At 41.0% G+C, this 12,381-nt stretch overlaps 1 protein-coding gene across 25 annotated transcripts in view; it reads left to right on the top strand.

Moving 5' to 3' along the window:
- CPEB3 (cytoplasmic polyadenylation element binding protein 3) overlaps nucleotides 1-10,177 on the top strand; it is a 196,082-nt gene extending 185,905 nt beyond the window's left edge. For 23 of the 25 annotated variants that reach the window (XM_021073494.1, XM_021073511.1, XM_021073504.1 and 20 more), the window contains one exon: nucleotides 6,378-10,008. In XM_021073494.1, the coding sequence (XP_020929153.1) occupies nucleotides 6,378-6,605 (228 nt within the window). In that variant the 3' untranslated portion in view covers nucleotides 6,606-10,008. Of the gene's footprint in view, nucleotides 1-6,377 lie in introns of all 25 variants that reach the window. The other 2 variants (XR_002338767.1, XM_021073492.1) reach the window with 1 other exon arrangement.

Here is a 12,381-nt window from a genome sequence, read left to right as displayed (position 1 = left end):
GTGGCTTAGCAGGTTAAGGATCAGGCGTTGTCACTGCTGTGACTTGGGTCGCTGCTGTGGTGCAGTTTCCATCCCCTGCCCAGGTACTTCCATGTACCATGGACGTGGCCAAAGAAAACCTGAAGGGGGGAAGACCCCGCAATGCCACTTTTACATCAAAACAAAAGTAGGAGTTCCCATCGTGGTGCAGTGGTTAACGAATCCGACTAGGAACCATGAGGTTGCGGGTACGGTCCCTGCCCTTGCTCAGTGGGTTAACGATCCGGCGTTGCCGTGAGCTGTGGTGTAGGTTGCAGACGCGGCTCGGATCCCGCGTTGCTGTGGCTCTGGCATAGGCCGGTGGCTACAGCTCCGATTAGACCCCTAGCCTGGGAACCTCCATATGCCGTGGGAGCGGCCCAAGAAATAGCAACAACAACAACAACAAAAGACAAAAAAAAAAAAAAAAGTAACCTTTTAAAAAATATGTATTACTGAATTCCCATCGTGGCTCAGCAGAAACAAATTTATCTAGCACCCGTGAGGACACAGGTTCGATCCCTGGCCTTGCTCAGTCGGTTAAGGATCCTGTGTTACCATGAGTTGTGGTGTAGGTTGCAGACTTGGCTCAGATCCCGCATTGCTATGGCTGAGGTGTAGGCCAGCAGCTATAGCTCCGATTCGACCCTTAGCCCGGGAACCTCCATATGCCGTGGGTGCAGCCCTAAAAAGACAAAATAATAATAATAATAAAATTAAAAAATATATTACCAGAAAAAACAGAAAGTGCCTTTTGTGCTAGACTTGAATCTCCTTAAATACTTTTCCGTGTGTATATATATTAGAAATGGCCATTGTCTTTCTCCTCCAGCAGTTTTCTTTTGTTGCCTGTGAATTCTCTTTGTTCAGACCAGTCCTCGCTCTGACTGCTGGATTCCCCTTTTCTAGGCTTTGGGGGCCCAGATCTACTTGCAGGAACACCCTGAGTGTAGGCATCTACCTGGTGGTAGAAGCAAAGCAGCTGGCTGCTCCCAGTTCCCTGCCTTTACCAGTAGTCCTCCCACCTCGGGACAGAGAGGACTCAATCCACCACTTTGCTCCTTGGCCTTCAAGTACAGGGAGGTCCAGCCAGGTTATATACACTCTCATAGGCCTTCAGCTTCCTTCCCCAGGAGCCTACAGTCTCTGCAGACTAGATTTACCACTATCCTGTCTTGCTCCAGGATTCTGTCCTCAAGTTGCTTGAGGATAAGGGAGATGCTGACCAAGGCAGGGCTATAGATAGGAAATGCACAGAGGAGTAAAGTGGAGTATTAAGTTCAAAGGAGGAAGGAGTAGATCCTTGTGGGACTGAGATAGTTAAGGAGAGATGGGTCTTTAATTGACTTTCAACAAGGTTGCTGAGGCTATTCAATGGATAAAGAGTAGTCTCTTCAACAAATGGTCCTGGAGTAACTAGATATGCACATGCTAAAGAATGAAGTTGGACACCTGTCTCACACTGTATACAAAATTAATTCAGAATCATTTAATCTAGGAGTTCCTGTCCTGGCTCAGTGGAAATGAATTGACTAGTATCCATGAGGATGCAGGTTCAATCCCTGGCCTTGCTCGGTGGGTTAAGAATCCAGTGATGCCGGAGTTCCCGTCGTGGTGCAGTGGTTAGAGAATCCGACTAGGAACCATGAGGTTGTGGGTTCAATCCCTGGCCTTGCTCAGTGGGTTAGGGATCCGGCATTGCCGTGAGCTGTGGTGTGGGTCGCAGACGCAGCTTGGATCCCCTGCTGCTGTGGCTCTGGTGTAGGCCGGTGGCTACAGCTCTGATTGGACCCCTAGCCTGGGAACCTCCATATGCTGCAGGTGTGGCCCTAAAAAAAAAAAAAAAAAGACAAAAAAAAATCATTTAACCTAAATATAGGAGCTACAGCCATAAATTTCTTAGAAGAAAACGTAGGGCCAAATCTTCATGACCTTGGATTTGGCAGTAGATTCTTAACCGTGACATCAAAAGGAAGAATAACAAGAGAAAAAAAAAAAAAAAAACCTGGATAAATTGGACTTTCTCAAAATTAAAAACTTTTGTACAACAAAGGACATTTTTCAAGAAAGTGAAACGCAACCTACAGAATAGGAGAAAATATTTGCAAATCATATGATAAAAGTCTAGTATCTAGCATATATAAAGAACTCTTACAGTTCAACAACAAAAAGACAACACAATTAAAAAAAAAGACAAAGGACTTGACCTTTCTCCAAAGAAGATATGCGGATATGAAAAGATGCTCAATGTCATTAGTCAATAGGGAAATGCAAATCAAAACCACAGTGAGATACCTCTTCACACCAATTACGATGACTATAATCACAGAAGTGGAAAACAACAAGTTCTGGTGTATATGTGGAAAAATTAAAACCATGGTACATTGCTGTGGAAATATAAAATGGTACAGCCACTGTGGAAAACAATTTGACAGTTCCTCAAAAAGTTAATTGCCATATGCCCTAGCAATTCTATTCCTAGGTATACCCTGAAAACAAATATTCACACAAGCATATTATGCACATGTCCATAGCAGCACCATTCACAGTGGCCAAAAGGTAGAAACAACCCAAATGTCCATGAGTGAATGAATGTATGCGTGCATGTAGAATGGAATATTATTTAGTCATTAAAAAGCAATGAACTATTGTTGCATACTCCAACATGGATGAACCCCAAAACATAATGATAGGTGAAAGAGCCAGACACTAAAGGTTACAATTGTGTTATTCCATTTATATAAAATATTCAAAATAGGTAAATCCATAGAGACAGGAAGCTGATAGGTTGCTGCCAAGGAGAGGAAGTAGGGTAACTGTTTGTTGGCTACAGAGTTTCCTTTTGGGATGATGAAAATGTTTCGGAACTAAATAGAGGTGGTGGTTGTGCAACATTGTGAAGGTATTAAAGACCACTAAATTGCTCACTTTAAGAATATTAATTTTATGTTAAGAAAGAAAAAGGAGGAGTTGCCATCATGGCACAGTAGAAACAAATCTGACTAGGAAGCATGAAGTTGCGGGTTCAATCGCTGGCCTTGCTCAGTGGGTTAAGGATCCGCTGTTGCCGTGAACTGTGGTATAGGTCGTGGATGTGGCTCAGATCTGATGTTGCTGTGACTGTGGCATAGGCCGGTAGCTGTTGATCACCCCTAGCCTAGGAACCTCTGGTAGGGTATTCCTATTAATGCTAGGCTTCCAATGATTAGTGCTGTTGTTGTGAATGGTATTGCTTTGTAGTATGTCATTAGGTGTGGCCCTAGGGAGAAAAAGAAAAGAAAAAGAAAAAGGAAAGCCTTTATTTGGTATATGAAATTGTTGGGTGGGCTGAGCATTTAAGGTGGGAGGAAAGTGCAAATAAAAATAGAGACCAGGTCAAGTTTGAGTTGAGACAGCTCGGGGAGAGATTGGGGCAAACCATGAAGGCTCTGGCTTACATTTGAGTTGTAGGGAACAGGGAGCACCCTGTTACGCAGAGGCAGCTGGGCTTAATCCTATAGGCAGTGGAGAACCTGAATGGCTTTTGACAAGGAGAGGAACATTGTGAAGGCAGATGACTGAAATGTCCACGTGGACATAGAATTGAACCAGGGAAAGCCTGGAGCTTGGTGACCCGTGCAGAGGCCATCTGTATTAGACACATGTAGGTGCAAGTTGTGATGGCCTAGACTAGAGAGGGAACAGGAGGAATAATAACTGTGCTTAATTAGGGTTGGTGATGTCCCAGGCACTGTCGTGTGTGCTATACATGATTTAAATCATTTCCTCCTCACAGGAACCCTACGAAGTGCGAACCCTTCTTTTCCCCCAGTGTACAGACGAGGAAACAGAGGCTCCGAGTGCCTGAGAAACTTGCCTAAGTTTGCGCAGCTACTAATTTGGCCTCAATTTGAACCTAGGCAGATAACAGCAGAGCCACCAAAAATTATGGTTTTAATTATGATGCATAGATAAATGTGAGAGATGTTTTTGAACCCCATTCACTAACCTGAGGAAGGGAACTAGAACCAGAGTAAAGAAAGACATTTCTCCCTGGGGTGGCCAAGGGCTAGGACAGGTCATCTCAGATGGGTCTTCCAAGCAGAAATACCTGGCTGGCCAAGGACCCGTGGACCCCAGGTGGTGGCAGGAGACAGCGCTCCAGAAGGGAAGGAGCAGGGACACAAGAGTCCAGTCCCATTCAGTCCCCATTTCCCTGCTCACCCCATGCTCTCCATCTGCAGACCCTCCCATGCTCTGCCCCGTGTCTTGCTGGCACAGGACAGAGGCATCTCAAACTGTCCGTCAGCTGGCTTATGTCAAAAAGCCTTGGGTCCCCATCCCCCTGGCCCTAGCGGCCGCAGTGGTTGCTCTTTCCCAGAATTGTCCTGTGGTGGGCATGGGAAGGAGCCTGATCACAGACTTACCAGCTTCCTGCTAATTTCTAACACTCAGGATGAAAACATTAGATTTTCCGTTTCTGAGGTTCTGGGAAGAAGACGTGGGGGGAAACTGTGGGAACTTTTGTTCTTCATTGCATCTGGTTTACATATAATAGAACATTGCTTCATTTAGAATAAAATGCCCTCAGGGGTAGGGAGGGATATAATGGGAGTTTGGGGTTAGTAGATGCAGACTATTACATACGAAAGGAGTAAATAACAAGGTCCTACTGTATAGCACAGGAAACTATATTCACAGAGCTGTGGAGTTCCCATCGTGGCGCAATGGTTAACGAATCTGACTAGGAACCGTGAGGTTGCAAGTTCGATCCCTGCACTTGCTCAGTGGGTTAAGGATCCAGTGTTGCCGTGAGCTGTGGTGTAGGTCACAGACGCAGCTCGGATCCCGCGTTGCTGTGGCTGTGGCCTAGGCCTGAGGCTACAACTCCAATTGGCCCCTAGCCTGGGAACCTCCATATGCCACAGGAGCGACCCTAGAAAAGACAAAAAAAATAAAAATAAAAATATCCAGAGATGTTAAGGATATTAAAAAGAATATGTGTTGGGAGTTCCCATTGTGGCTCAGTGGATTAAGAACCCTACTGATATCCGTGAGGATGCGGATTTGCATTTCAATCCATGGCCTTGAAATGCAAATCAAAATCACAAAGATCTGGCATTTTTATGAGATGAGGTGTAGGTCGCAGATGAGGCTCAGACCTGGCATTGCTGTGGCTGTGGCTGTGGCTGCAGCTCTGATTCAACCTCTAGCCTGGGAACTTCCATATGCCAGAGGCAGCCCTAAAAAAAAAAGAGTGGGAGTTCCCGTCGTGGCGCAGTGGTTAACGAATCCGACTAGGAACCATGAGGTTGCGGGTTCGGTCCCTGCCCCTGCTCAGTGGGTTAACGATCCGGCGTTGCCGTGAGCTGTGGTGTAGGTCACAGACGCGGCTCGGATCCCGCGTTGCTGTGGCTCTGGCGTAGGCCAGTGGCTACAGCTCCGATTCAACCCTTAGCCCGGGAACCTCCATATGCTGCGGGAGCGGCCCAAAGAAATAGCAAAAAGACAAAAAAAAAAAAAAAAAAAAAAAAGAGTGTGTGTATGTGTGAAACGGAATCACTTTGCTGTACAGCAGAAATTAACACAACATTGTAAATCAACTATAAGAAGAAGAAAAAAAGAATAAAATGCCCTTAAAGGGTTGTGGTGATAAGTTCTCTATTGAAGCTTCCAGTCTTGGGAGATTAAGGCAATAAAGTCTCAAAAACATAAAAGCCTCAATTGTTATAGCAGCTTCTTAACATCTCCCTAGTCCCCTTTTCCCTCCAATCCATTGTGTACGGTCCTGGGAGGTCAATCTTATGAAAGCCTTGCGCTTAAGACATTGAAGCCCAGAGCTTTGAGGTGTGTCGCCCTTCTTCTGGCCTTGCCAGCCTCAGTAGGACTTCCCCCTCTGGCCTGGCTCTTGCCAAACTGTTCCCCAAGTATGTGCCCTGCCTTTGCCTGCTTCTAGGCTTTGTCCTTGCTGGTTCCTCGCCAGGTGCTGCGTGGCCTTCAAGATTCAGCTCGTGTGCTTTTACACATGCTGCCTCTCTTAATCCTCATCAGCACCCTTTGAGGTAGACACCATTATACCCATCTTCCAGATAGAAGATGTGTGTGTGTGTGTGTCTATGAATTGGTGTTGCACCCTTTGCAGATCCGTAGATAGAGCCAAGAGAAGCACAGAGAGAGGTTTAGAATTTACCTGCGATCACAACTAGTAGGTCAAGAAACAGATCCCACAGCCCATACTCTTAGCTTCTGTCTGATACCAGCTGAGTTTAAAGCCAAGTCTGACTAGGATATATTAAGGTATATTTAAGAACTCTCGAAAGGAAGCAATGTGAGGAAGCTTTGCTAAAATCTTTTTTCCTGTCTTTCCTCTTCGGGTCCAGGTGGAAGTGAAGCCATATGTGCTGGATGATCAGATGTGTGATGAGTGCCAGGGCACACGCTGTGGTGGGAAGTTTGCCCCGTTCTTCTGTGCCAACGTCACCTGTCTGCAGTATTACTGCGAATATTGCTGGGCGAGCATACATTCCCGCGCCGGGCGGGAGTTCCACAAACCGCTGGTCAAGGAGGGAGGCGACCGCCCTCGTCACGTCCCGTTCCGCTGGAGCTGAGCCCAGAGCAGACCCAGCCACAAGTACTGGAGTAGATAACAAGGAGGGAAAAGAGAGGGCACTGCCTCAGGGCTTACAGTGTTCTGGAAATCTGTGCATTCGTTCTCGATTTTTAAAGAAGAAATGGGTCTTTTTATTATTATTATTATTATTTACAGTCATATTACTGAACTCAGTGTCCAGTATAATGCAGAATTGCAGAGTGTATAACGGTACTGATTTGCACTTTGATTCACACCTTTGTCTGCTTGGTACCTTAATTTCTTACACCTGATTTGTCACTCGTAGACTGCCATTCTCATCAGCGGCCATCAGGTTGATGTCTGTGATTTTTTTTGTTTGTTGTTGTTGTGTTGTTGTTGTTCTGATTGTTTTTGAACTGGAGCATGCACTTATTTTCAGAAACTTAGAGAATTGCCCCTAGGAGAAGACTTACCAAAGGTAATACTTGTGAGTAGGTGGCAGATGTAGCAAAAACTTCGCAACAATTCAGCAATCAATAGTTGGGGTCATTTAGAATAAGGATAACCCTTAATGAAAATAAGCCTTTAGTTGCTCTCTATTTTGACATGTAAGGATACCTCATAAGCTGAATCTTTATTTTTCCTTCATGTTTGATTTTTGTTTTGCTGACAATTTTGGTTAGATCTTTTAGTGTTATGTAAATTTATGCTGCAATAGCTTTTGCTGCTATTAAGATGGTATTATTAATACCATAATACTCTATTCAGGCTAAGGTATCAATTACAAAAAAACCCAACAACACACTTTTGTGATTTAGGGATAGAATCAGCTGCCGAAAGAAGATCAGAATAGACTTGAGAAAGCTTCAACGGAAGGTCACTATTTCTGACTGCATGTTTACTTAATCAGGTTGCTGCATGCAATAAATTTTATATCCAATGTCTAGTATAAAACCTTCCCACACTGCACAAATTAAGAATCTATATAAGCTATAAAATACTGATTTTTTTAAAAAGATTTTTTTCATTCAAAGAATTGGTAATTGACTGGAGGAAGGCATGCCTCAATAAATGGAATGCTTCTGAAATTAAGAAGAGCCCATAACAGAATGACCTATATTACAACCAATATAAAACCTAGGTGTAGGATATTCTTAAAGCAAATTTGTGGATGGTAGATGAAGTACTTTGCGGTGCTCTGTTATATATTGTGCAATTTATTTTATATAGTAAAGTGATTATGTCTAACTGTGATCAAACTTAACTGTTTAAAGCCTCTGTGTCAGACATTAACGAACTTGACAGTTCATAACTGGTATATTATTAACTAACACATGAGCTCTTAGTTACAATCTCCTAGTGCTTGCACCATTTTACATAGCTTCAGACCTTGTCCAGAAAACCAAAGAGCTCATCTTAGCTTACAAACACTAGGAATATATACAGTATATAGAGATAAGTTGTCAGTTGACAAACTAGGCACATTTTAAGAAAGTTGTGTGATTGTGATGCTAAAGAAATGTCTGTACAAAATAAGATGGCCTGGGCAGGGTTGGTTGTCTGGGTGAGAAATTAACTACTTAATTCCCTGGATTTATCCTGTAAAGCTTGAATAGAATTAAGACCTGCTAGTACTACCATGGACATTTTTTTAGCATTCACTCTTGGGCTGCAGATAGTAATATATAAACACACACAATGATTATGAGACTATGTAAATCTTTTTTTAAATCTTCTTCCTATGTTTTGGAATTCTGGGGACAATCTGACTGGATATGACACTGCAGAATAGACTTAAGTCGCTGTGTTTTATGTGCTGTGATGTCCTTGTACTGTCTTAAGTTAATATCGCTTGATTTTGTTTTGGTTCTCCAGTGTTTAGTTGCAATTACCAGCTCTCAACCTCTAGTTTGTTTTCAAAAAGGAAAAAAACAAAATAGTTTTTTACTGGATTAAAAATGCTTATTAGAATCCTCCCCCTTTGAGGTTATCTCTGGGCTTTTTAGTAATAATTGCTTTTTTCCAGCCCAGCTGTGGTTTTCTGTTTGTTTTTTTTTTTTCTATGTTTGTGGTTTTTTTCATCTGTACAAGAAATTTTGTTATGCACTACTACTTTTTGTATTCTAGACAGTTTTCAAAAGTTGGCTGAAGATTTTTTTGTTTGTTTGTTTTTAAGGAAAAAGGCATGCTTTCTGACTGACATGATCTTTTGCAATACCTCAATTTTGAAATATAGGAAAGAAAATGATATTTTCTAAGTAAGTTTATTCAGAAAAATATATATTAATTTAATTCTGCAAGAAAAATGATTTAACAGATGGGTAACTTTATTTTTTTCATGCTTATTTGTGTTTTTTGAAAATGAAGAAGTTAGAGCTTTATAACTATAATATTAAAGATCATATCTAACCTACAGAAATCTACCTAATTATGTGAAAGAAGCAAAACTTTTTGAAGAAGCACCCCTCTTTCATGTACTAAAATAATACTGAGATTAAAAAAAAAAAGCTGGAAGATTGTACAGCATAAAGCTGAAGTAAAGGCGAAAAACATTGTTATGAAGAATAGGTTACAAAAAATAAACTCCATTTGGTGCTGAAAGTTGTGAATAGGTGGTGGAAACTACTTTCCCTTAATTTGTATATTTATAATCAAGCGTTGATTGTGCACGACTGACCAGGATTGTGAAAGAGTTCTTCTGTTTGTATTTTTTTAAAGAGAACTTTTTTAGTTTATTAAATTATAACATGTTCCCTTTTGTTTTGTAAATAAATGTGCCCCCAAGTTGTTAATGTTATATTAAAAGAGAGGGTCCTTCAAAAAAAAATTATTTTTTAAAACACAGAGGTGTTCTGACCTGCAACTTGATGGGAAGCCCCCGGGTATCACAGGTCCTGTTGTGGCCTTTCCTTGATGTGACACTTGAACTAGTCGATTTTTTGAAGGCTATAACCTAACCTCGACTATTTGTTGTTATGTGCAATACTGTTTGTACTGTTTGTATAAAAAATAGAAAAAAAAGAAAAGAAAAAAGGCATAAATCTTTATTGCAGATTTATTTTCATTGCAAACTTTAGACATTGTGATTCACTGAAATCATTTTTCTACTGTCAAATATGTACCTTTTCTTCATGCTGGTATTTTTTCAATAGTAATGTAGCCTTTGTACTGAGACAAATTTTCATTGTTATTTTTAGAAAGATTTTTTGCTAAGAAAAAAATTAAACATATTTACATATTTTTCATTTTATTTCGTATTTTCTTTAAGGAGTGCTTTCTCAATCATTAATAGAGTTGTTTCTGGGAGGGACTTTCATATCTGGTCAATGTCATAATATTATTTTGTATTTTTACTTGGAATAAATTAATTTTATGATGCTAATTCTTTAAAAGTTTATTTTTTTCATTTTCAGTTATTTTTGAAGCTAAAAACCTTTGTAATATTGTTACTAAAGTGTCTAGTTTTTTGAAATGCAAAGCTTTATGTATTAACTTGCTGATGTGGTTTACAATAGTGTGACAACGATGAAAATGGTTGGTTATGTAACGTGATTGGAAAATGTAATGGATAATTGGGTAATAAAATGACAGAATGAGCAGAACATGTGAGATTTTTGACAAGCCTTTTCCTTTACTACAGTGGTTTAGTGTAAGACTAGGGATGTCACAGTACAGTTCTCTAGGGATGTCACAGTGAATTTATACAACACCAGGTGCAGCCAAATCTGTGGCCCTGATGATGAAGTCAGCCCTTACTGAGATACCACCAGGTTGAGAACCTGGCCAGGTCGATAGAGTGGTTCATTGCTTTCCCCTCTAACTCTTCATTATGTGGTGCGTGTGTACGCATGTGCATGCGTGCGTGTGCGTGTGCATGTGTGTGTGTGTGTGAATCTGCCACCACCTGCTGTCCACATGTGAGATGGTGCCTTTTGCCCAGCCCGAATCTTCCCCCTGCATTGACAGTGGTGACATCTGAGAATGAAAGGAAGCCACTGAGAGGTTCTGGCCTCTGGGTTGCTACACTTGGATGGCCGTGTCTCGCCTGAGTGACCTCCCCATGCAGTATGGGTGGCCTAGTGAGACCACTATAGTGGCCACTCCGAGGTCACCACTATACTTGGACAGTCTCTGACTTCGTCTTCCTCCACTCCCCCCCCGCCTCCCGTTACGGTGCCCCTTGTTTGTCCCTTATTGTGGCAACACACCTGGCCACTCCGAGCATGATCTGTCTGCCCTCCTGCTTCTTTTCCAACTCCCAAACTCACCTTGAAGCTGTGCTCTTGAGGCAGCGTGTCATTGTCATGGCACCTAAAATTAAACAAAAATTATACAACTGCAAAACTGGTGTTGCGTAAACGGAACATCCAATGACTCGCTCTAGACAGATGGTGTGTTTCTTCCAGTCCTTAATGGCCTCTTCCAGGCCTTGCTGCCAAGAGGCAAGGTTTTCAGTGACTTGGAGAAACATGTGTCCAGAGTTGGCTCTTGGGTATGCTCTATGTATTCAGTTTTGTAAATAATATATAGATTAGATCAAGTTGTGATGTAAAATTTTAACTCAAATTGGGTACTACTGGTTGGAATTTTACATTAACTACAAATAAGTGATTAGGAACAGAAGAAAAGAAATTGGAAATTTTTTGCTTAGTGATATAAAGATTATGCTTAGATTTCTGCCTATATCTTGTGTTTTATAGCTTGTTAGTGAGGCATGGGCTAATGCAGAATGTACTGCATTTATGCAATTAGCAAATAATGCTAGTTTTCATTTTATGTATTATATTAGCAACAAAATGGCATTTAACTGGGTAAAGCTCCTACCTAAGTATTTGAGTATTGTGACATCTCTACTGCAAGGTTTGAGTGAAAGATTAGTCACAGATTAGTGAAAAAAAAAAAGTATCTTTTTGTTAAAACTGGCTTATTTGTATGGATCGTTGCTTTTTCACCAGTTTGTATGGTATGTCAGCTAACATTTTCTGTTTTTTTTTTTTTTAATAATAACCAAACTTCTCTATCTCAGCTGCAATAGTGTTCCATTTTACCACAGAGTATTTTATAATTAATGCTGTTGACTTTATACCCCAAAATGGGTCAAGAAATGGAAATGTGATTTGGGATGTTCAAATTTGTATGACAATGAAGTTAATCACAACAAGTAGAAAACCTGGGTGCTAATACAGGATAACTTCTGCTCTTTTTCTTTCCTGGATATAGTTCTGTTGGGGTATAAAGTATTAGGTATTTGTATTTTTGCTGTCAAAATAATGGACATAACTTTTAGAGTGTTCACAGCTAAGATCTCTGTATTTGTTTTTCAACTAACAACTAATTTTAAATGTATTGTATCTTTTATTACCTGTTCTCTTAGATTGTTTTTGCTAGTAACCCTTACTCAGCTTCTGCCTTTGGGGCTTGGACTGATATATTGCTTGTGTGGAACTGCAGTACTGTGACTCACCATGGAGCTCAATGCAGCTATTGCTTACAACTGCTTAAACTTTGTAGTTTGAACTTCATTTTTTTTTCTGTAATAACAACTTATTAAATCTAGTTGTATGAAGTACTGACACTTGTCATCCTTTGCACTTGCTAAGGAGTAGCTTGGATTACATGGATTGCGTCTGGGAACATTTGCACACTCCACTTTGCTCCATGAGCTTTTGCGGGGAGGGGGACAAATTCCTTTATAGCTGGTTAAATACAGCAAAATCCACCTTTTTTTTTTTTTTTTCCCTGACACGAACAACCCTCGTTCAAAAAAACAAACAAACAAATCCACGAGTGTATTTGAAACAGGAAGGTGTTTG

Source organism: Sus scrofa, chromosome 14, assembly GCF_000003025.6.
Source record: "Sus scrofa isolate TJ Tabasco breed Duroc chromosome 14, Sscrofa11.1, whole genome shotgun sequence".
Classification (NCBI taxonomy): Eukaryota; Metazoa; Chordata; class Mammalia; order Artiodactyla; family Suidae; genus Sus; species Sus scrofa.
This window is presented reverse-complemented; position numbering and strand designations above follow the sequence as displayed.